The 26,327-nt window shown below is 42.3% G+C and overlaps 1 protein-coding gene across 1 annotated transcript in view; it reads right to left on the minus strand.

Moving 5' to 3' along the window:
• LOC311239035 (contactin-associated protein-like 2) overlaps window positions 1–26,327 on the minus strand; it is a gene marked incomplete at its 3' end in the record, with an annotated part of 309,018 nt that overhangs the window by 163,651 nt on the left and 119,040 nt on the right. Inside the window, exons 8-10 of the mRNA XM_084327260.1 lie at window positions 21,335–21,593; window positions 7,757–7,906; window positions 5,257–5,419 (exon numbers count right to left, since the gene is read on the minus strand). Of these exons, the coding sequence (XP_084183386.1) occupies window positions 5,257–5,419; window positions 7,757–7,906; window positions 21,335–21,593 (572 nt within the window). The remainder of the gene's footprint in view (window positions 1–5,256; window positions 5,420–7,756; window positions 7,907–21,334; window positions 21,594–26,327) is intronic.

Genomic DNA, 26,327 nt, shown 5'->3' on the forward strand with positions numbered 1-26,327 from the left:
ATCCCTTGTCCCATTATGATGTTCCTCTCCACGGCATAAGCAAGCCAAATGTAGACTGGGGATGGGAGTGGGGTTGCAGGCGGTACAGACATGACAGTTCACAAAAGCCAATGAAGAATTACGTTTACTCCATTACTATGATGGATATCCTCAATCCCAGCCTCCAACGCCAGCATAGTGACTTCTATCTCTTACTGTTGCAAAAAAGTAAACCAACACTACGCAGCCGAAACAACAAACACGAGTGTTTAATAAAAACACATCACAAAGGAGTTTAGTAATCTGCAGAATACAGGAGTCAGTGGAGCCTGCAGCAGAGCCAATTTAAATGTGAGAGGAGAGTTATTATTTTTCTAACCTTTATTTATATTATATTTAACCCAGGGTGCCAGAGGTTCACTGAGCGTGCAGGCTCTTTATTTAACCCGGGATCCAGATCCAGATCACATGGAGACACAGCAGGTGACACACAAACAGCAGGTGACACACTGGCTGGATGTTGATCATGAATACGTGTGTGTGTGTGTGTGTGTGTGTGTGTGTGTGTGTGTGTGTGTGTGTGTGTGTGTGTGTGTGTGTGTGTGTGTGTGTGTGTGTGTGTGTGTGTGTGTGTGTGTGTGTGTGTGTGTGTGTGTGTGTGTGTGTGTGTGTGTGTGTGTGTGTGTGTGTGTGTGTGTGTGTGTGTGTGTGTGTGTGTGTGTGTGTGTGTGTGTGTGTGTGTGTGTGTGTGTGTGTGTGTGTGTCTCCTCATGCGTGCAGGTGTGCGCTCCAGTGAATATATGCAGGTGTGTGGGTGTCAGTGTCACATGTGAGAGCTGGGTGTGGGTGAGCAGGTGATATATGGAGCTGTAACCTGTCCTCAGTCAATAAGAGGTAACTGTGTTAAATGAGGTACATCAGCTGAGGGGGCGACGGACTAAACAGCTTGTGACTGGTGTCTGTATTTTTATTATTATTATATATTTTTGACTGCTCCTATGTTTTTATGTTTTATGTTTTACTTAAATTAAATTAAATTCATTTGAATGTTTTTATGTTTTAAACCTTTTTATTCTTATGTTTTAATTTTATTCATTTTAATGCTCTTTTTTTCTTTACATTTTTTTTTTCTTTAACATTTATAGACAAACAACACTTAGACAATACTTACAATGACATCAATAACATAACAATACATTAACATGGGCCCCTTGAATTCGGCTGCGTTCAGCCTCCCAGACCCCCATGAGAGGAACCCCCCACTCCCGCCATCCACCCCTAGAAATAGGGTTCCCCCACATCCCAGGTCCGTCCCACGCGGGGCCGAGCACTCAGCGAGGCTCAGTAGAGGAGCGAGGGGTAGTACTCCCCCCCACCAAGCCAAGCCCGCCACCCCACGCACAACGTCCTCACAACATACAAGACCCCCCCTCTCCTGGGCCAAACCGCGGAAACGATGCCCCCCCCCCCCCCCCCCGACCTTCTCCCCCCCTGAGCTAAGCCTGCAGAACTCCCCCATATCCCAGGCCGACACGCGCAGAGCCGGGCCCCCAGCGACACGAGTCCCTTGAATCAATTGGGCCAGGCCCAGTAGAGGAGAGGATAGGGGACTCCCCCCCACCGAGCCAAGCCTGCTACTTCCCATGTCATCGAGAGCCCCACCCCACTCACACCGACCCTGCAACACACAAGACCCCACTGGGCAAAGCTCAGCCGCTCTGACCCCTATAAGAGAAACCCCTCCCTCCCGCCCTCCTCCCCGAGAAACAGAGCCCCCACATATCCTGGTCCACCATGTGTGGAGCCGGGCACCCAGAGCCTCCACCCGCCCCCGCCCGACCGCCAGGCCCCCGGCCCACGAGAACCCCAAGCCCAGGCCCGCAGAAGGCCAAAGGACCACGTCTCAATGGCCCCCGACCCCCCGCGACCCCAAGCTCGGTGTCCCCCCGGCCCGGCGACCAGAACACACCGGCCACGCCGGCCGAGGGCCCCAGGAAACCCCACCCCACCCATACCGATCCCACAACACGCAAGGCCCCCCCCCCCTCCCAGGTCGAACCGCCGGAACAATGGTCCCTCCCCCCGACATTCCCCCCCCCCTGAACTCAGCCTTCCCAGCTCTGTACCTCCCATGTCACCGATGTCACTATATACATTTATGCTAACATGACTTAAAAAATAAAACTGACAACACAATGAGAAAAAATTTAATGTAAATAAAACAAGCTATATGATTAGCACTTTTTGTCTCCGTTGGCGGTTTGGGGGGGAATCAGCTCTCCTATTGGAGAAGCCTCTCCCCCCCCCTAGTGACGGAGATACCACCAATGGAGATTCTCCAAGCCTCTCTTCATGTCCAACATTTTTTATTATTGTCCTTCACAAATGTCCATGTGCCCATGTGCACATTTAAAGCAACTGATATTCTAACATAACTCAGATTCTAACATAACTCAAAGAAAAAAGACAACATTTGGCACTCCCATGGTATTAGAGGATCTTAGTCGTTTCCCTCTGTTCCCCGTTGGAAGGGTGAGGAGTAATGGTTCTCCTAGTGAGAGGGCTCCCCCTAGTGGTGAAAGTGCGCACTATATAAGTCCAACATTCGTTCTGTGGACGGCCTCAGAGCTCCCGGTCAATGTTCTGAATCCGTCTTTCTTATGCTCATGTTCATTTGTATTGTGTGTCATGTGTAATCCTGTAGTTCCTTCATACCAGTCCATCGTGTATTATTCCCCAATATGTTCCTAATCAGCGTGTCCCTTTTTAAAATAAATTTCAAATCGTTTGTCTATAACGTGTGTATTGTAAATCATAGTGTTAATTATTCCAAATTCTGGTGTTATAGTTTTATACTTCTTGGGGTAACTGTTCAATTATCTTTCCCCTGTTGCATCTATTCTCATCCCCAGGTCCCCCGTGTGTATGCTTGTATTGGATACTTCTCCACGTTGATTTTGTCTTTATTTGGATCACCGTGTCCCTTCATGCCCCTTTCTCGTGTCCCTTTGTCGTCCTTCATAGTTGATCTGCTTTGAATCGGATCAGGTCCCCTTTTTTCCTCCTCCCGTCCTCATCTCCTCGTCCTCGTCTACCAGCTCTGGTCCACCCGTGCGCCCTCTCCATCCTCCGCGTCAGCGTAGGCCTAGGCGGTAGGCCTCTCTCCTTCCTCTCCCTGCACCTTCCATCTTCTCCGCACCATGTCCCTCGCCGCCTCCTGCACGCCGTTGGGACCTGGTTCCTTTCTTTTTCTGAATTTTCTTTATTTCTACATAGCTCCGACGCTTCCTTGCCACCTCTGTTGGGTTTTTCAGTGTTACATTGTATGCTCCGCATTGCTCCTAATCCAATCTGCGTGGTGGCCTGGTTAGCTTCTATGTTAGCTTGTAAGCTAGTTCGTATGTTAGCCTGTAGCTTTTCTGCATTTACAATCAGCGTCCCGCTAGCTTGTTCTACCTGTTGCATCATTGCATCGTGTTGAGTCTTTTCCATCGGTGTATTTACTTCATCTGGGGTTGCTTTTCTTTCCATTGTCCTCGTGTTCATTCTTCCTTCTTTCTTTTGTCCTCGAATCTTCACTTTTTATTTAGTTTTGAATTGTTTTACTTCCTTTTTTTATATTCATTGACCAGGAGCTCTTTCATGTGGCTGCTCACCTGAACGTCGCAAACCGGAAGTCCAATGTTTTGATCTTTTAAACCTTTACTTATTTCCTTTTGCTGTGAAGCACCTTGCGATCTCATTGAGTTTAAAGTATGCTATATAAAATAAATGTATTATTATTATAATTTTTTAGAATGCACATTATGTTCTTCATGAACCCCCAGGGCTCTGACTTTGTGAGACCGTAAAATGTTATGTGATATCTTACATCCAAATTAGGTAAGTACAGTAGGTGCAGACCTTCTAGCAATACTAGAATATAAACCTCATTTGGGTGTAAGAGGTCACACAAACATTTTATGGATTCATAAAGTTGGACCCGCATTCATTGTCTGATGTCTAGCTTTAGGAGAAAGATAGAAATAATTTGTAGTGTCTGTTTACAAATGTTGACTGAAATGTCCCAGGGCATTCCCCTTTAAAATGGTCAGAATACTGGCGTGGTCTACCTGTTTACATGCAAATGGGATCTTGGTATTTGTTTATACAGCATGTAATCATCTAACTGGAGTATTCACAGCTTTTCTCCCTCTTCTTCCTGTATGCCCACCATCTTACACAACATGAAGAGTTGGAATGTGTGATGTCATTATGATGTCACACATTCCAGGAACTATTAAATATAGCAGTGAAATTATGCCTTTGCATGTGGCTTTGTGGGTACTGTCAATCACTAAAAGTCATTTTCAGCATTTCACTGATTAATCCTTAATGCTTCCTGGAATATGTGACATCACACATTTCACTCAATAACCCTCAAACCAAATTAATGTATAAACAACAGTTTGTAGTTTTTGGATATGTGTAGAGATTATGGGCAGAATGAAAAACCAGGAGTGTAATCGGTAGCCTATAAGTATTATAAATGAACAACGGCAGCCCTGTCACCTGTGTATTGGAGTGTGAATGATCTTTGCCTGGTATGCACTGTACAATTTAACTTAATTAGCATGTTGCTAACAGATGTGTGGGGGAATGCATGCATTGGACTTGTCTGATGTGATCAGCTGTTTACATAGAGATATCAGGCTAATCTCCCTCTCAATGGATTTGCAAAAGGATAACCGAGTTTCCTTCAATCAGAATTTCAACCCGGCTGATGCCAATCTGGTTACTCTGTCCCAGTGGTTCTCAAACCTTTTCATGTCAAGGACCTCCACACTGATACACAGTGTGAGTGTTTATGTGAGGTTATTTAATCAGGAGTGGAGCTCAATCAGTGCTATTAACAGGTGCCAGGCAGCATTCAAAAGTTGTCACAGTCAAATAAAAGTGTGCGGAATGCCTTGGCCCTCAGGCCAGTTCAGGAGGTACACTTTGTTGAGAGGGGTGCCATTTCCAACCCATTAGGGAAATAATTGAATATTAATTCAAACACAGCTTGCGTTTTGATTGTCGCCAGGGCTCCATGGCATCTGGTTAGTGAGGTTTGGTTTTTCATCATTAAATGTGAAGGTCAACAGCTGCAGCCCAGGATTGACTCAGAATCGCCATGCGTCTGCAAACCTTAGGAATGGTATCCATCAAACCTCTGTGGCTTCTATAGGACTTTTTATCTAGGAGAAATGTATGTGTGTGTGGAGGAATGTGTTTGCGTGGCATATAGAATCATACCTGTCTATAATGGCACACATATCCAGGCTGACGTTCTCAAAGGTTCCAATGATGCCTTGCTCAACGGCCCTGAGATCGGCCAGTTGGTCATCAACGTGGATCATCTGCATACAGCCCTGGAACGAGCGCTGGAGAGGGGGCGTGTTCGTACGCAGGAAATAGCCTGGAAATTGACACGATGATATCCTTTTCACATGTGAAATACATACAGTACAAAGCTGCACATCATTAGTTTGAACCAGAAACCGTTGACAGCTTGTAATTGTGTCCCCGTCATGTAGAATATAGTGATAGGCATAATGTGTTTTTGAGGAGCTGGTTGTTTTGCCTGCATTGACTAAAAAGAACCGTTCATTTGGTTCACTCAACTAGATTGAGTGACTTAGTTAGATCTAGCACAATTAGCAACAACCCATCACTTGTAGAAAATGTTTCTTTACCATTTAAAAATACACTGGAAAAATGTTGACATGAGCATATGAGTCCATGCTTGAATACGGACATCTGCCATATATTCAAATAGTTTTCCCATCTACTACTCCGGTCGCTTGAGAGGTAGGATGACTTTAAATACGGTGATAGCAGAAGCACAGCACAAAGTAAATTCTTGGCAGGCATACAGTATAGTAGACAGCTGCAGTGAGAGCCAAACCAATATAATTGAAACAGCATTCTGGCTCCAGGGTGGCACATGAATGAAGTCTGTGTGATGTGTTTCTCTCTTTCCTTGGTTTACCTTCCCTGGGAGAGGAGCATTAGTAGTGCATTCAGGGATGAACCCAAAACTATAAAGAGACCAAATAGGGGGGAAATTAATTGAGTGCCAGTCTCAGGCTTGAACCCGAGAGTTAGGTGTTTGTACCCAGAGATGATGTGGTGGTTAAGACATCTGCCTCTTGAACCACATCATATACCCTGCTAATCTACAGTAGGTTGAATCCTGCCAAGAACCTGCGTCTCCACTTCTCTGTATCCCTCTCCTTCCTACTGGCTCAATAAAGAACATTCTCTACTGCGTCTCCCCTACTCTGTCTCCCTCTAAGGCTTCATACTGTCTCAATAAAGAACCTTCTCTCCTGTGTCTCCCCTACTCTGTCTCTCTCTAAGCCTTCCTACTGTCTCAATAGTAAAGGCAATAGGGGGGTCAACTGTACACTGTCCAATGTTTGCCAGCATGACACACTACTGATCATACTAACTCAAAAGTGTTTGCTTGAATAGAGGCCTTGCACGTAATGTTTGGTCTGTCTTCCAACATGGCTGCCTGTCAACTGTGCAGTGATAGAGTAGGTAACACATTGGAAGAACCTTTGTCAAAGGGAAGCAACAGTTGTGATCGGATAATCAAGAAAATAGGGTGGGTTTGAGATAGGTCATTACTGTTCTACTGTGACTTGTTTACAAAATCCAGTAATAAGCTAACACTGATTCATTAAATATTTTTTCTTATATATATTTCTCATAGATTAACACATTGACCGCCAGCAGCAGGGGGCGCTGATCCCCCTTCATCGCCAGGTCTTTATTCAATGGATATAGTTTTAGACTGCGACATTTGCGAGTGCTTAAAATATATCTTATATTATATCTATGGGTCTAATTAACACCGTCGAGTCTCAGTGAGTTGCTTCCAGTCAACATGCCCGAGACAGATTGTTTTTTCATCCTTACATTTCCGTTTTATACCGTTTTGATATTCCAGGAAAAAGACGAGACGAAGGCATTTTACTGAAATCCAGTCATCATGTTGTAATTTTTCAGCTGATTATCTAATCATCCTGAAATCAACGCTAGATCATCATTATTATATCTCGTCGTGCATACATGAAATTACCGTCGTAGCAGGGCGCTCGCCCCCCCCCCCTCCCCACCGCAGCCAACGGTAAACAGCCATACACGGTCCACACAGATAGCTGTGATCGCGGTAACAATAAATGTCAGATCAACGATCAAATTTATATATAATGTTCTTACCTTGTATCTGATGTAATGCAAAAGAAATAATCCAAATATCTGATCGCAATTCCAAATACTGCTCGAGGAGGTCCGTACCACACTACCGACCGTTTCACAATGACGGCCGGCTCAGATCGGCTCCTAAAACACACCAGCCCATTTTCAATGAGATGCAATAGCTCCGCCTGGCACTAGAGGATGGTGTTGACCGTCTGCCAGCTCAGACAGGGTCTGAAGGCTATACCAGAGGCTGCAGCTATGAATTATGAATAGATATAGCGAATAAACGAAACAACGATCCCAAAAACGAGTTAACTCGTTTCTGGCGCTGAACGCATGGTGGGCAATAACGAGTTAACTCGTTTCCGGCGCAGATTGTGTTAACACATAGCAACCGTTGTTCTGCAGATAGCCACCCATGTCGCTTCTAACAAATGGCATTCTAAACATTCTGTGAAAGGCCTTTATTAGTTGAAGGATACTGAGTGACATCAACCAACTTCTCTATTGGAGCAAAAAAATATTTGTTTTGTAAGTTCATTACCTCCAAAGTAATATGTTCCCCCAGTCCTGATCTGGATGGGGATAGCTGTCCTGACAGTGGAGGCCTCGTCTCCGTCGATGGTCAGCATGGCGTAGTTCTCTAAGGCGTTCAGATGGACACTGTGCCACTGGCCGTCATTCAGACCCGACCCTTACATGAACATAACATAGGCAATTAATACATAATAATAATAATAATAATAATAATAATAATAATAATAATAATAATAATAATAATAATAATAATAATAATAATAATAATAATAATAATAATAATAATAATAATAATAATAATAATAATAATAATAATAATAATAATAATAATAATAATAATAATTATTATTATTATTATTATTATTATTATTATATAATAGTATCAAGTTTCATAAAAACAAGGGTTACAAGTGCAACACAAGTCATAAAAGCAAGAAACAGAAAAGAGATTGACAGACCGACTATAAAATACGGTTTAAGAATAACAGGGTCAAGGCGCGCATTGTTGAATAATCAGACTTTACATGAAAGTTTGTCTATAAAAACATCTTTTGAGACATATTCATAACAATATCACTGAATCTGCTATGGCCTTCGCTCCTCAGGCAGATTAGTCCGCGGTACATGAGCACTGGAAAGAAAAGTGTAAGTTATGTTCAGAATCTTTGACATCCAGCCTTTTTTCCTGCTCAGCAATGGTGATGTGTTTGATGGAGGAAAGTTACAAACTCACCCTTTAACTTCTGATACAATATACAGACAATAAGTATTAGAGCAGTAGAGCCCTTCATATAATTGACCATATTCACACGCCGGCAATGTTGCTCTTACGCCATGCTCAGGTTGGGATTCCCATCCAAAGGAATCCCAACCTGAGCATGAAAGAAGCGCAACATGGCCGCCATGTGAATATAGTCAATTGTACATCCATCCTGCATCTTAGATACACATTTACAACAGCCAGCAATGCAGACAATTCTTCTTCAGTGGTACACAGGGAAGGGAATGTAAAATGGGGAAACAGATAATCAAAGGATGTGTGTGAAAGGGTCACACCGAGGCAGGGCTGTTGTTTCTTCATTATATAGGACACTCTCGAAAACTCGGAAGAGGACAAGAAACACCTTGCTTTTCATAGCACAAATGTCATTATTTTGGTCAAAGGTATCGCCTACTGTAGAGCTTCACTGGTACCTAAGTCAATATAAAACTCTCATAACTCCAATCTCAGAGGAAACGCCGAATGTGTGATATTGTCTTGTCTATGTTTTTATTTTTTAGTTTTTAGTTAAATTGAAATTCATCTTGAAGGGGACACGTTCACATTTTGTCAGGGGAAGCCATGAATGACAAATAGGGTGTCCTTACAGTAATAGTAGGAGTGAGTAGATGCACCTGCTGATACTGGTATCGGATATGGGTCTGATGCCAGGCTAAATTTATATCATATATATATATATATACCCTATTTCCAGACTGTCTGTAATGGCCAAAGTCTTTGAATCTCTTGTAAACGAACAACTGAAAAAGTTTCTAACTGACCATAATATTCTTAACGAGTCGCAGTCAGGCTTCAGATCAGGCCATAGTACTACTTCAGCGACTATGCTAGTCTCAAATTACATAATTGAAGCACTGGACAAGAAAAAACACTGTGCAGCATTGTTTGTTGATCTGTAGGTAGGTAAGTAGGTTTTATTTAGACTCCGCAACATATACAGATCATAATAATGGCACAACCCTAAATTAGTACAAACAAAGCACATTTGTTGTTACAATGTTCCTTTATGCCGAAAGTCAGTGAGTTTCAGGAAGCACCCTCGGGGGAGGGAATTTGGGGGATGGGAGGGAGGGCGGAGAGTGGGGGGTGGGAGTTAAGGATAGGGTAGTGGCTTAGGGTTTGGGCGTGTGAGGCAGTCGAGGGTTCCACCCCTTCCTTCCGTGCACGTCGCCAGTCGTGCTCGTGGGGGGGAGGTTTGCGTGAGGATGGGGATGGGGGGGGGGGGGGGGGGAGGGGGGGCCTGCCATCCATCTTATCTTCAGACAGTCAGATACTGTCCCGTCCTTGGTTGCGATGGGTACGGACGTCATAAACCAGGTCTTATCTTGACTTCTTCTCCTCGGCCTCTTTCAATTGACCTCGAACATTCCTTCTTTTCTTCCACAGACCTGAGTTTTGTGGGGGGGGGGGGGGGGGGGTTGCATCAGGTTACAATGATTCCTGTGATGCTTTAATTTAATCCAAATCTTTCTTCTTTGTCGCGGTCCTAATGTCCTGCGCGACCCCCAACATTATTTGACCTCTTAATTGTTCATCGGCTGTGTGTTGAGCGAGCCGCTTTGCCAGTTCAATGTGGGCATTTTCCAATCTTGCTACTACTTGAAGGCAGCAAATCCAAATCCAAATCGCGATCGCTCCCCAACCGATCAGAAAGATGACGAGGAGATACAGATCCTCAACATCTTCAATCTCAATAGAATATAGGCATATTGATCGCCAATTATTCCAACTGTCGATTGCAAACCCGGCCTGGAACATAATGGTTCGGTCGCACTTTGTTTTCTTGAAGAGAAAATTCGATCCACTGCTGCAAAACCCCAGCTTACTAGTTGATCCATTGATTGATTGAGTAGGAAGTCAGGTATATTGAAGAAAAAGTAGAATGTCCACAGGCAGTTGTAAGGCAGTTGTAAGTAGAGATCCACACCGTTATTAATTGCAGCTTAGAGTCCACACCGTCGAGAGAGGCAGAAAGACAGAGCTGGTGTACGGAGATAAAAGCGGCTGCAGGGAGGAGGGTAAAGGAGGCCTTGGAGGGCAGGGAGGAGAGATAAAAAATGCGACTGCTCTCTGGGGAGGTTAGAAAGATTCTAAGATCTAAAGCTTTTGATTCTGTGGATCATGCATTGCTACTGCAGAGGCTTGGCTGCATAGGTCTTGGTAAAATGGCTTTGAGCTGGTTTAAAAACTATCTATCTGAAAGAACTCAGTGTGTTTCAGTAGAAGATTATACCTCAGCTGCTCTTACTGTAAACAAAGGTGTTCCACAAGGTTCTATTTTGGCCCCTGTCTTATTCTCCATCTTTATAAATGAACTAGGAAATGGGATAAACCCAGCACGGTTTAATTTATACGCAGATGATACAGTTGTTTACACAGTGGCTTCCTCTTTAACTCAGGCCATAGAGCTTCTACAGGATGCTTTTAATACACTGCAACACTCCTTGCTAAGGCTAAGACTGGTCCTTAATGCAAAAAATACCAAGTACATGACCTTCTCTCGCTCTCGAGTTAATACAGCTGTCCCTCCGATTCTGACACTGGAACGGACATGCCTTGACAAAGTAGCATCCTATAAATATCTGGGCATATGGATTGATGAAAAGATGGCCTTTGATGTTCATATTGGGAACCTACTGAGAAAACTTAGACCTAAACTGGGCTTTTTCTTCCGGTTAAATAAATGTTTCCCGTCTGAAGCCAGGAAGAGAATTGTGCAGAGTTCCTTTCTGTCTGTATTAGACTATGGCAATGTGATCTATATGCATGCTCCTTCCTCCCTGCTTAAAGAGCTGGATTCTGCGTACCATACTGCCATACGTTTTGTAACGGGTGCAGGCTCTCGCACCCACCACTGCACTTTGTATCAGTCCTTAGGATGGTCCTCTCTGTACCAAAGAAGACAATCACACATGTTGATTTTTATCCTTAAGTCATTGCTAGGTAAGCTGCCCTTATATATCTCCAGACTTCTGTCCTTTTACGCGGATGACACAGTTCTCTATTGTACTGCTGATTCTGTGCAACTGGCCACTAAATATTTACAACTCTCCTTTGACGCCCTGCAAGATGCACTTATTAGTCTAAAATTGGTGCTTAATGCCAGTCAAACTAAATTCATGTTGTTTTCCAAAGCCAAAAATATTGTTTATAGTGACTTGCATATATCGACTCTGAACAGTTCTGATATCGAGAGAGTTTCAGAATACAAATACCTTGGTATTTGGATTGATGAAGGACTTACATTTAAATATCATGTGGGCGTTCTCGCCAGTAAATTACGGAAAAAGATTGGCTTTTTGTATAGAAATAGAGCCAACTTCCCTATGATTAGTAGAAAGAGAGTTGTTGAAGCAGTGTTCCTATCTGTTTTGGATTACGGAGATGTGATTTATAGACATGCAGCGGCTTCCACTCTTAAGCCCTTAGACTCTGTTTATCATTCAGCCATTAGATTTATCACCGGTGATAGTTATGGTACTCACCATTGTATCCTATATAATAAGGTCGGGTGGGCCTCTCTGGCAGAGAGATGTAAGTTGCATTGCAATCCTTTTATCTATAAAGCCATAATTAGAGATTGTCCAAATTATATTAGTTCTTTATTGGAATGGACCACTGGACCCTGTCGTACACGATCCAGTTTTTGGCTTACACTTAGAGTGCCTAGAGTTTGTACTGAACTTGGTAGATCTGCTTTTGGCTTTTTTGCCCCTATATCATGGAATACCCTGCAGGAAACACTGAAACTAGACACTCTAGTGTCTATGGGTCGGTTTAGAACCTTAATGACAAATCAGGTCACCACAATATGTAATTGTTTTTAAATTATTACCTCTGTTTTAATTTTGAGCTATTTTATTCTTTTTAAAGGATTTTTTATTATTTTTTAATGTATTTTAAAATGTGCTCTCAATTATTCTGATTGTCTGATGTCTTTATATTTATGAACACACTGTGACACTTGTGTATGTAACATCTCGACGGCACTGTAAATGAGTTTAATTACTCAGTGTATTATCGAGTATAAATAAAGATTGAATGAATGAAAGTGAGAGTTGCGATCTCTCTCTCTCTCTCTCTCTCTCTCTCTCTCTCTCTCTCTCTCTCTCTCTCTCTCTCTCTCTCTCTCTCTCTCTCTCACTCTCTCTCTGATTGTGTAGGGCATATTGCATATTGTGGCTGCATTTGACTGACTGTGATCATAAATTGATTGATGGCAATGGTGATAGTTGTATGTACCTACTTAAATATTCGCCAATGCGTGGTACATGTTTGCAAAATGTTTGGTATAGCGCCCCTCATGGAGAAGAATGCACCGCCCATAACACTCAGTTATCATGCAAATGCTAAGAAAAATCCATCTCAGTTTATCAGAACACAAACAGAGGTGACTGAAAGAGTGGCTCAGGCGGTGCAAACCCAGACACCTCGTGATGTATACGCAGTTATGGATAGATGAGGAAAATGCACCTCGAGATTTAAAACAAGTCAGGAATATAAAACATCAAGTATCAAAAGACCAGAGGCCTTCTGGTAATCGAACCAATACTGCTGATGAGCTTCAGACAGTTCTGAATATGTTGCAGGAAAATCATTATGTTCAGCAAATCATTTCTAGGAAGGGAAAACCACCTTGTGTCATCCTTTACTTTGATGAACAATTAGAAGATGTTAGAATATTTTGTTGTGGGCAGGATGCTACATCTGTTTTAGGAGTGGATCGCACATTTAATTTGGGGGCTTGCTTCTTAACAGGGACTGTGTTCAAAAACCCAAAACTTTTTAAGAAAGAGACTGGAGAGCCACCATTATTCATTGGGCCACTGTATTTGCACTGGGACGGCAGCTTTGAGACTTACCATGATTTCTTTGCCCATTTGAAATCAAAGTTGTCGGTGGCATATTTAGCAACAGAAATAAATATCAGTGAGGACATAGTTATTGGATCCGATCAGGAACGGGCAATTTTAAAGGCCATAGAGTCTTTGTTTCCTGAAGCGAGTCATATTTTGTGTTCAAAACATATTCGGGATAATGTGAAACATTATCTAACACATAAAGTGGGAATGGACACAAAAAAGAGAGCAGTACTTGAGAATAAGCTGTTCCATAATGCTAATTCTCTTACCTACTGTAAAAACGAGTATGACTTTTGTGAAAAGGTACTTGAACTTGAAACATATATAGAATCAAATTGCCCAGAGTTCACTACATATTTCTCTAAGTTAATACCTACATTGAAAAAGAAAATAATGGAGACAAAGAACAAAAAGAAATGGATTCCTGATAATTGGACAAATAATAATTGTGAAGCAATGAATCATGTAATTAAGCTGGCTACTAATTAGAAACCACAAAAGTTACCAGATCTGATATTAAAACTCCAACAAATTTCTCAACTTCAAAATATAGATGTGCGCAGATGCCTTCATAGCCAAGGTAATTATACTTTAAAGCCAGAATTTAAAAGATATGAGGTCCCCAATGTCATATGGGACACTATAACTAAAGATGAGCAGAATGAGCTATATTTAAAGTTCTTGAAAGTTAAGATGGTACCTAAGTGTAGCACCCTGAATATGTAGCTATTATTCAGAAGTGCTGACTTGCCTTTTATCTCCCCTTTGTGCACAAAGACATATTAACTAGTTTCCATGGATATTCCCTCGAACAATGACGCAGGTTTCCCCTCCTCTCACCGGCTGGAATATGGATTATAAACAGTAAACTAAATCATATTCTATCCACTCAGTGCTTCCTGTGGGGCTAGTTGGTGGTCCAGCAGGGGGCGGCGGTGGCAGGCTGAGCGCACAAGAGATATACTTTGGGGTATTTTGGGGTACTTTGGGGTATTTTGGGGTACTTTGGGGTATTTTGGGGTATTTTCTGGTACTTTGGGGTATACTTTGGGGTATTATGGGGTACTTTGGGGTATTTTGGGGTATTTTCTGGTACTTTGGGGTATACTTTGGGGTATTTTAGGGTATTTTGGGGTATTTTAGGGTATTTTGGGGTATTTTAGGGTATTTTGGGGTATTTTGGGGTATTTTAGGGTACTTTGGGGTATTTTAGGGTATTTTGGGGTATTTTGGGGTACTTTGGGGTATTTTAGGGTACTTTGGGGTATTTTCTGGTACTTTGGGGTATACTTTGGGGTATTTTTGGGTACTTTGGGGTATTTTGGGGTACTTTGGGGTATTTTGGGGTATTTTAGGGTACTTTGGGGTATTTTGGGGTACTTTGGGGTATTTTCTGGTACTTTGGGGTATACTTTGGGGTATTTTAGGGTATTTTGGGGTATTTTGGGGTACTTTGGGGTATTTTAGGGTACTTTGGGGTACTTTGGGGTACTTTGGGGGTATTTTCTGGTACTTCGGGGTATACTTTGGGGGTATTTTAGGGTATTTTGGGGGTATTTTGGGGTACTTTGGGGTATTTTGGTGTATTTTAGGGTATTTTAGGGTACTTTGGGGTATTTTCTGGTACTTTGGGGTATACTTTGGGGTATTTTTGGGTACTTTGGGGTATTTTGGGGTACTTTGGGGTATTTTGGGGTATTTTAGGGTACTTTGGGGTATTTTGGGGTACTTTGGGGTATTTTCTGGTACTTTGGGGTATACTTTGGGGTATTTTAGGGTATTTTGGGGTATTTTGGGGTACTTTGGGGTATTTTAGGGTACTTTGGGGTACTTTGGGGTACTTTGGGGGTATTTTCTGGTACTTCGGGGTATACTTTGGGGGTATTTTAGGGTATTTTGGGGGTATTTTGGGGTACTTTGGGGTATTTTGGTGTATTTTAGGGTACTTTGGGGTATTTTGGGGTATTTTCTGGTAGTTTGAGGTGTTTTTGGGTATACTTTGGGGTATTTTGGGGTATTTTGGGGTATTTTAGGGTACTTTGGGGTATTTTGGGGTATTTTCTGGTAGTTTGAGGTGTTTTTGGGTATACTTTGGGGTATTTTGGGGTATTTTGGGGTATTTTAGGGTACTTTGGGGTATTCTGGGGTACTTTGGGGTATTTTGGGGTATTCTCTGGTACTTTGGGGTATACTTTGGGGTATTTTGGGGTATTTTAGGGTACTTTGGGGTACTTTGGGTACTTTGGGGTATTTTGGTAATTTTAGGGTACTTTGGGGTACTTTGGGGTATTTTCTGGTACTTTGGGGTATACTTTGGGGTATTTTAGGGTATTTTGGGGTATTTTGGGGTACTTTGGGGTATACTTTGGGGTATTTTAGGGTATTTTGGGGTATACTTTGGGGTATTTTAGGGTATTTGGGGGTATTTTGCGGTACTTTGGGGTATTTTAGGGTATTTTGGGGTACTTTGGGGTACTTTCTGGTACTTTGGGGTATACTTTGGGGTATTTTGGGGTATTTTAGGGTATTTTGGGGTATTTTGGGGTACTTTGGGGTATTTAGGGTACTTTGGGGTATTTTCTGGTACTTTGGAGTATACTTTGGGGTATTTTTGGGTACTTTGGGGTATTTTGGGGTACTTTGGGGTATTTTGGGGTATTTTAAGATAAGATAAGATAAGATAAGATATGGGGTATTTTCTGGTACTTTGGAGTATACTTTGGGGTATACTTTGGGGTATTTTAGGGTATTTTGGGGTATACTTTGGGGTATTTTAGGGTATTTTGGGGTATTTTGCGGTACTCTGGGGTATTTTAGGGTATTTTGGGGTATTTTCTGGTATTTTAGGGTACTTTGGGGGTACTTTGGGGTACTTTGGGGTATTTTCTGGTACTTTGGGGTATACTTTGGGGTATTTTAGGTTATTTTGGGGTATTTTGGGGTACTTTGGGGTATTTTAGGGTACTTTGGGGTATTTTGGGGTATTTTCTGGTACTTTGAGGTGTTTTTGGGTATACTTTGGGGTATTTTGGGGTACTTTGGGGTATTTTGGGGTATTTAGGGTACTTTGGGGTATTTTAGGGTACTTTGGGGTATTTTCTGGTACGTTGGGGTATACGTTGGGGTATTTTAGGGTATTTTGGGGTATTTTGGGGTACTTTGGGGGTATTTTGGGGTATTTTAGGGTACTTTGGGGTATTTTGGGGTATTTTCTGGTACTTTGGGGTATACTTTGGGGTATTTTAGGGTATTTTGGGGTATTTTGGGGTACTTTGGGGTATTTTGGGGTATTTTAGGGTACTTTGGGGTACTTTGGGGTATTTTCTGGTACTTCAGGGTATACTTTGGGGTATTTTAGGGTATTTTGGGGTACTTTGGGGTATTTGGGGGTATTTTAGGGTACTTTGGGGGTACTTTGGGGTACTTTGGGGTATTTTCTGGTACTTTGGGGTATACTTTGGGGTATTTTAGGGTATTTTGGGGTACTTTGGGGTATTTTGGGGTATTTTAGGGTACTTTGGGGTATTTTGGGATATTTTCTGGTACTTTGAGTTGTTTTTGGGTATACTTTGGGGTATTTTGGGGTACTTTGGGGTATTTTGGGGTATTTAGGGTACTTTGGGGTATTTTAGGGTACTTTGGGGTATTTTGGGGTATTTTCTGGTACTTTGGGGTATACTTTGGGGTATTTTAGGGTATTTTGGGGTTATTTGGGGTACTTTGGGGTATTTTGGGGTATTTTAGGGTACTTTGGGGTATTTTGGGGTATTTTCTGGTACTTTGGGGTATTTTGGGGTACTTTAGGGGTATTTTATGGTATTTGGGGTATTTTGGGGTATACTTTGGGGTATTTTGGGGTACTTTGGGGTATTTTGGGGTATTTTAGGGTACTTTGGGGTATTTTGGGGTATACTTTGGGGTATTTTGGGGTACTTTGGGGTATTTTCTGGTACTTTGGGGTATTTTGGGGTATACTTTGGGGTATTTTGGGGTACTTTGGGGTACTTTGGGTATTTTGGGGTCTTTTAGGGTACTTTGGGGTATTTTGGGGTATACTTTGGGGTATTTTGAGGTATACTTTGGGGTATTTTGGGGTACTTTAGGGTATTTTCTGGTACTTTGGGGTGATTAGTAGGACCCGTGTCAAGCCTTCTTCAAGCTAGAATTTGAAATGCAGCACTTGTATGGAACTATTTAGCTCAACGGCTCCCATGGCTCTGTTGTGATTGATGGCCAATTTATAATGGAGGTCAACGATTGGCTGAAAGATACACCGCATACGTGTGTGAATTTGTAAACAGGAAAAGGAAGTTGGACTGTAGGAAAAATATAAATCATACGTTGCGTGGTTCAAGGCTGTGGTAGTTATAAACAAATAAGAAAAAGAAAATAACAAAGTTTTCACAAGCTTCCCAGTTCCCTCAGACCCCGTCCAGAACTCCCACCATGGGACTCGGTAAGTAGAAGTTATTTGATATCAATGCACAAATGGCTTGTATTAGAGTAATGCAGTAATTCTTGATAAAGAAATAAGAGTGTTTTCCATACTGTTTCAAGATGAATGGCAGTGAATGAAAAATATAGGCTAGGATCTACTAAAGTATACACTCTATACACTTATTTTCTGGTACTTTGGAGTATACTTTGGGGTATTTTTGGGTACTTTGGGGTATTTTGGGGTACTTTGGGGTATTTTGGGGTATTTTAAGATAAGATAAGATAAGATAAGATATGGGGTATTTTCTGGTACTTTGGAGTATACTTTGGGGTATACTTTGGGGTATTTTAGGGTATTTTGGGGTATACTTTGGGGTATTTTAGGGTATTTTGGGGTATTTTGCGGTACTCTGGGGTATTTTAGGGTATTTTGGGGTATTTTCTGGTATTTTAGGGTACTTTGGGGGTACTTTGGGGTACTTTGGGGTATTTTCTGGTACTTTGGGGTATACTTTGGGGTATTTTAGGGTATTTTGGGGTACTTTGGGGTATTTTGGGGTATTTTAGGGTACTTTGGGGTATTTTGGGATATTTTCTGGTACTTTGAGTTGTTTTTGGGTATACTTTGGGGTATTTTGGGGTACTTTGGGGTATTTTGGGGTATTTAGGGTACTTTGGGGTATTTTAGGGTACTTTGGGGTATTTTGGGGTATTTTCTGGTACTTTGGGGTATACTTTGGGGTATTTTAGGGTATTTTGGGGTTATTTGGGGTACTTTGGGGTATTTTGGGGTATTTTAGGGTACTTTGGGGTATTTTGGGGTATTTTCTGGTACTTTGGGGTATTTTGGGGTACTTTAGGGGTATTTTATGGTATTTGGGGTATTTTGGGGTATACTTTGGGGTATTTTGGGGTACTTTGGGGTATTTTGGGGTATTTTAGGGTACTTTGGGGTATTTTGGGGTATACTTTGGGGTATTTTGGGGTACTTTGGGGTATTTTCTGGTACTTTGGGGTATTTTGGGGTATACTTTGGGGTATTTTGGGGTACTTTGGGGTACTTTGGGTATTTTGGGGTCTTTTAGGGTACTTTGGGGTATTTTGGGGTATACTTTGGGGTATTTTGAGGTATACTTTGGGGTATTTTGGGGTACTTTAGGGTATTTTCTGGTACTTTGGGGTGATTAGTAGGACCCGTGTCAAGCCTTCTTCAAGCTAGAATTTGAAATGCAGCACTTGTATGGAACTATTTAGCTCAACGGCTCCCATGGCTCTGTTGTGATTGATGGCCAATTTATAATGGAGGTCAACGATTGGCTGAAAGATACACCGCATACGTGTGTGAATTTGTAAACAGGAAAAGGAAGTTGGACTGTAGGAAAAATATAAATCATACGTTGCGTGGTTCAAGGCTGTGGTAGTTATAAACAAATAAGAAAAAGAAAATAACAAAGTTTTCACAAGCTTCCCAGTTCCCTCAGACCCCGTCCAGAACTCCCACCATGGGACTCGGTAAGTAGAAGTTATTTGATATCAATGCACAAATGGCTTGTATTAGAGTAATGCAGTAATTCTTGATAAAGAAATAAGAGTGTTTTCCATACTGTTTCAAGATGAATGGCAGTGAATGAAAAATATAGGCTAGGATCTACTAAAGTATACACTCTATACACTTATGCACACAAGCTTTGTTGAAAATAGGTGCAATCTCTGATAATTAGACTGATATGGTCCTTTAAAGCTCCAATATAGGGATTTCTTAGAACATACACATAGTTGATTGTCAAAAGGACTGTGTGCTTAACCTTACCTGAGGAGATGTGATCTAGCCTCACCTGAGGAGATGTGATCTAACCTCACCTGAGGAGATGTGTTCTAACCTCACCTGAGGAGATGTTTTCTAACCTCACCTGAGGAGATATCTGTGTGATCTAACCTCACCCGAGGAGATGTGTTCTAACCTCACCTGAGGAGATGTGTTCTAACCTCACCTGAGGAGATGTCTGTGTGATCTAACCTCACCCGAGGAGATGTCTGTGTGATCTAACCTCACCTGAGGAGATGTCTGTGTGTTCTAACCTCACCTGAGGAGATGTGATCTAACCTCACCTGAGGAGATGTGATCTAACCTCACCTGAGGAGATGTGTTCTAACCTCACCTGAGGAGATGTGTTCTAACCTCACATGAGGAGATGTCTGTGTGGTCTAACCTCACCTGAGAATGTGTTCTAGCCTCACCTGAGGAGATGTGTTCTAACCTCACATGAGGAGATGTGTTCTAACCTCACCTGAGGAGATGTGTTCTAACCTCACATGAGGAGATGTGATCTAACCTCACCTGAGTAGATGTGTTCTAACCTCACCTGAGGAGATGTGATCTAACCTCACCTGAGTAGATGTGTTCTAACCTCACCTGAGTAGATGTGTTTTAACCTCACCTGAGGAGATGTGATCTAACCTCACCTGAGAATGTGTTCTAGCCTCACCTGAGTAGATGTGTTTTAACCTCACCTGAGGAGATGTGAGCTAGCCTCACCTGAGGAGATGTGTTCTAACCTCATATGAGGAGATGTGTTCTAACCTCACCTGAGGAGATGTGTTTTAACCTCACCTGAGGAGATGTGTTCTAGCCTCACCTGAGGAGATGTGTTCTAACCTCATATGAGGAGATGTGTTCTAACCTCACCTGAGGAGATGTGTTTTAACCTCACATGAGGAGATGTGATCTAACCTCACATGAGATGTGATCTAACCTCACCTGAGGAGATGTGTTCTAACCTCACATGAGGAGATGTGTTCTAACCTCACCTGAGGAGATGTGTTCTAACCTCACCTGAGGAGATGTGATCTAACCTCACATGAGGAGATGTGTTCTAACCTCACCTGAGGAGATGTGTTCTAACCTCACCTGAGGAGATGTGTTCTAACCTCACCTGAGGAGATGTGTTCTAACCTCACATGAGGAGATGTGTTCTAACCTCACCTGAGGAGATGTGTTCTAACCTCACCTGAGTAGATGTGTTTTAACCTTACATGAGGAGATGTGTTCTAACCTCACCTGAGGAGATGTGTTCTAGCCTCACCTGAGATGTGTTCTAACCTCACCTGAGGAGATGTGATCTAACCTCACCTGAGTAGATGTGTTTTAACCTTACATGAGGAGATGTGTTCTAACCTCACCTGAGGAGATGTGATCTAACCTCACCTGAGGAGATGTGCTCTAACCTCACCTGAGGAGATGTGTTTTAACATCACCTGAGGAGATGTGATCGAACCTCACCTGAGGAGATGTGATCTAACCTCACCTGAGGAGATGTGATCTAACCTCACCTGAGGAGATGTGTTTTAACATCACCTGAGGAGATGTGTTTTAACCTCACATGAGGAGATGAGTTCTAACCTCACCTGAGGAGATGTGTTTTAACCTCACCTGAGGAGATGTGATCTAACCTCACCTGAGGAGATGTGATCTAACCTCACCTGAGGAGATATGATCTAACCTCACCTGAGGAGATGTCGATCCGTGTGTTCTTCCTCTGTGTGACGTTGATGTAGACTGTGACCTTGCCGTCCGTCAGCCCCACCTCCACCACCCCGTCAGCCAGGGCGGTGTACATCAGCAGGCCACTGGGGTTCCAGGTGCGGAAAGACAGACTGACTGACAGCGTGTCACTGTCACCCTGCCCCGGGAGTCGCAGGAAGGAGGATGAGTTGAAGAACACGGGGAAGGAGTGAGACTCGGAGCAGGAGAAGGTCAGGTTTCGCTGGGGGTGAAGGAGGGAGTGAGGAAGGGAAGTTAGTTTGACATTAGAGGTTCTAGGTTAACATGACGTGTGGAGGGAGGAAGAGATAGGAGGATTAGTTCATCCAGAGAACGGAGACGAGGGGTGAGATTTGGAAAACGCGCAAAATCACAATAGCTGCAACCTTTTTTCGATAGGCCACTCCTATTGCCACGCCCCCTTTTATTTGGCATGATCACACACACACACACACACACACACACACTTGACCTCCAGGCCCAATTTCAACCACCTGTTGCTGCTAGAGGGTAGGGAAATGTTTGTGGACCAACCAACCAACCGACTGACCAACCGACTCACCAACCAACCGACCAACCAACTGACCAACCGACTGACCAACCGACTGACCAACCAACTGACCAACCAACCGACCAACCAACTGACCAACCAACCGACCAACCAACTGACCAACCGACTGACCAACCGACTCACCAACCAACCGACCAACCGACTGACCAACCAACCGACCAACCAACTGACCAACCGACTGACCAACCGACTGACCAACCGACTCACCAACCAACTGACCAACCGACTGACCAACTGACTCACCAACCAACTGACCAACCAACTGACCAACCAACTGACAACCAACCAACTGTTTTAACAAGCCTTTATTGTGCACTTGCGTCTTACACACTTAGACACATTAAAAGTTAAAACATTAGCTTAAATGTATATAAAATTGTAAATTAGATCATTCTACTTTAATACATCCCCCAAAATGAGTCCCTTCTCCACAACTCTACAGAGAGCACCACCATACATTAAGTCTCAATCTGTCTAAACCCCTCTAAATCTTTCATTAAATTGAAAATCCAATTTAAAGTTCACTCTAATCAGTCCCTTGAAACCTCTATGCACCAGCACCCCCCCCCCCCCCCCCCCCCACTTATCCCTGTCATTCTTCTTCCTGGTCATGTAAAAAAAGACAGAAAGAGGGAGAGAGATAGAGAGCGAGAGAAAGAGGTGAATATAAACGAGCTTGTAGGATTAAGAGTGGGAAAGGGAGAAAAGTTTATCCTGACATGTTAAATAAATTGTAGGAAGTGAGGTCAACCATTGTGGTTGTGCATCTTGCACGTACAGTAGAGCCAGCTCTGTGTATAAGGCCACACACAAGGGATTGTGGGTATCTGAAGGTTGCAGAGCCAAGGTGAACACATATGAACTCTACTGCTACTCAAATATATATTATTATTATTATTATTATTATATTATTATTATTATTATTATTATTATTATTATTATTATTATTATTATTATTAGTATTATTATTATTATTATTATTATTATTATTATTATTATTATTATTATTATTATTATTATTATTATTATTATTATTATTATTATTATTATTATTATTATTATTATTATTATTATTATTATTATTATTATTATTATTATTATTATTATTATTATTATTATTATTATTATTATTATTATTAAAAATATATTATATTTGCAACCAGAAGTGGACTTGGTTTTTCCCTTGACATGAACAGCAGTTGATGCAAACTTTAAGTGATTTGTGATTCGTTTCACACACTGCACCAAAAAGAGCTCCCCTGGATAAATACCCTCAATATTCTTGCGGAATGTTTTATTTACCAGGCCCTTCTCTCAGGCTTTGTGTGAGCAAGGTCAAGGCAATGTTATTTTCTGCTTGTAATTTTGCGCCTCTAATTCAACTCTAATTCACCTCTAACATAATATGCTAAATGTAGAGGTATGAGGCAATTTCAGAAGAAATTCTAAATCAAACAGTGAAACTAAAAACATGATTGGAATTGCCTAGGCACATAACTCTATTATAGAACCCTGTGTGGGGATTGGTGTTCGCTACAGTGGTTCTCACAAACCCTGCTGTTTTATTTGCATAAAGTAGCATACTTGGGGTATCGGCTTTTGAATTAATCCATTTGAAGTCGAACAATACAATTTCAGGAGGAAGGTGAAACCAATAACACTCTCCGCGCTATCCTCTTTACGCACCACGTAAAGCCTCTATATCCACTCTGTGCACCATGGATCAGCCTCTATAGCCACTCTGTGCACCACGGATCAGCCTCTATATCCACTCTGTGCACCACGGATCAGCCTCTATATCCACTCTGTGCACTGTGTATCAGCCTCTATATCCACTCTATGCACTGTGTATATCCACTCTATGCACCGTGTATCAGCCTCTATATCCACTCTATGCATCGTGTATCAGCCTCTATATCCACTCTATGCACCGTGTATCAGCCTCTATATACACTCTATGCACCGTGTATCAGCCTCTATATCCACTCTATGCACCGTGTATCAGCCTCTATATCCACTCTATGCACCGTATATCAGCCTCTATATCCACTCTATGCACCACACATCAGCCTCTATATCCACTCTATGCACCACACATCAACCTCTATATCTCCTTTTACACACAAGCACAAGCGCTCCTCCATCTCCCTGCTCCCTTTAACCATACACACCTGTTCGCCGTCTCCCTTGATTATACCGTGCTTGCCTCCTAAATACCAATCCAAAGACTCCTCTCCCCCCTTTTCCTCCCGCTTCTGGCCCTCTTTAAACGCACCTCTCGTTGCCATGCTTCGTTTCTGTAAAACATCCCGCCCAGCTCCCCTTCCACAGGCCCTTTCTAGCTCGACTGCTCGTCTTCTTCTCGAGGTCAAGGATGTATTTTTTCCGGTCCTTGACTCCTGACGACCTCTGGAAGACTCCATCTCCCCTTCTTCTTCATTGCCTCACCAGGCTCAAAGCTGGACCGCTGGACTGCTTAGTGATAGTTTAGTCTCTGCTCGCCGCAGGGCATGTGTCCGGCCTGTAGCCGGTGCCAGACAGCCTCTGGGGCTCTGTAGGGTTGGGGGCCACGCCTCCTGATAGCAGTGTGTGCACCGACGCCATATGGCCAGTTATTGTTGGCAGAGGGGGGTCAAACCAAAACCATTCACTGGGTAAGAGTCTTTAATGAGGATCTTTAAATAATCATGTGGGATAGAATGGAGGAGGTGAGAAATCACCTTTATCACAAAAAGTCACTCTAATAATCTTCCTGTCAAATCCAGACTATATCACACCGCCGGGTAGGAACGCTGCATCTTCTGGTTCATCTCTCCTACACAGGAAGACTTCTTCTGTGATAAAACAGACCTTAATCACAGGAGGACCCATACAAGTCCACTGTAGATATTGGAGATGGGACATGTTTTCAGATCTCATTGTAGAAAGTCAGTTGAGGTGTTTTGTGTACATTCACTCTTAACTCATTGAGAGCCACACCCTTTCCCCATCTGCACTGGCTAGCGCCAGCTTTTCTTGACCATTTTCACGATATTTCACGATCATTGCGGAGCTATTGTATATTCTAAATTATAGCTATGGAGAAAATAGTATGGCTAATTTGACAGACACTGTTTTTAGTCCAACATGTAAAAAATAGTTTGTTTCTACACACTGTAGTTTGTAGTTTATTACACGCTAAACATCGCCCATTTCCAAAATAATCCAGTCTTTTTCCATAGATCGCAAGAGCCCAAGTCGCTCTGGTTGATCCCCTAAAACCCCAAATACTCCCAAATCAAAGTTATATACCATGTACATGTGTGCCTTCAGTCTTACCCCGAAAATGTGATCGTTAGAAAAAGCTTGGTTTAGGTCAGGTAAAATAAGACACTGTGATCGTTACAGAAACATGTTTCAGGTTCTGTAAAATACACATAGAATATCCTTACGTTAGCCAGAAGGTACTCCAAAAAGAATAATTCCAGATCACGATTACTCGCTTATATGTAATTACTCGTGTTTACAGGAAACCATAGGTTTTGAGGCAAGCAGATCTCCTAGCGATTGCTCTGCAAGAGCTCCTCCCCCTCAGAGAGAGTCTTGACAGAAAGAGATCAGTAGAGACAATGTCTGAACTGGACTATCAGAGTTCAAAAGGTAGGCGATACTGCCACCTGGTGAGATTCGATCGGCATTGCAATTCCAACATAGGCAAATGAGCCAGGGACAAAAGATCAAATGATCTAAAAACGTATTATTCAGTTTTTGGCGCTCAAACGTTGGCGGTGAAACACGAAATATTACGTGTTTGGCCGTCAAAGAGTTAAAGATAGCAGCTGTGTATTTTAAGGTGAACATCCAAATCTACAACTGATTCAGACAGACTGTACATTTCCAATTAAAATGGCTGTAGAAAGTGTTAAAAAAAACTCTATAGGTGTTTTGTTCATTTCATGTTCATTTCAGCAGGGGGTTCAAGAGGGCCAGGGTGACCTGGCTACTGTAGAGTGTATCAGCAGTAAAAGAGAGCTAATATGCCCTGGAAGTAGGGGTGGACGGTATGGTCTAAAATTTATATCACAGTATAATTTGAAGCATAGACGGTAACGGTATATATCACGGTATCAGTGTTTCCGTTAGAATATTTTTTTTTGCCTGATAGGCAGGCTATATACAGAATGACATCCTCAAGGCATGTAGATTTATAATATTTTAACTTAAAACTAGGCTACTTTTGCGTATAAAGTCATTATATTCCAAATAAAATAAGTCCAGAGTCGAGACTCCGTGCTGCTCCCATTGCAAACAGCGAGGCTGGATGCTGGATTTTGCTAGAAGCATATGTAGCTGCAGAGCCGCAGAACCATGGGCGCTTTCAGGAGCCATTGGCAAATCAGCCGTTGG

Source organism: Notolepis coatsorum (assembly GCF_963971535.1).
Source record: "Notolepis coatsorum genome assembly, chromosome: 13".
In the NCBI taxonomy this organism is placed as follows: domain Eukaryota; kingdom Metazoa; phylum Chordata; class Actinopteri; order Aulopiformes; family Paralepididae; genus Notolepis; species Notolepis coatsorum.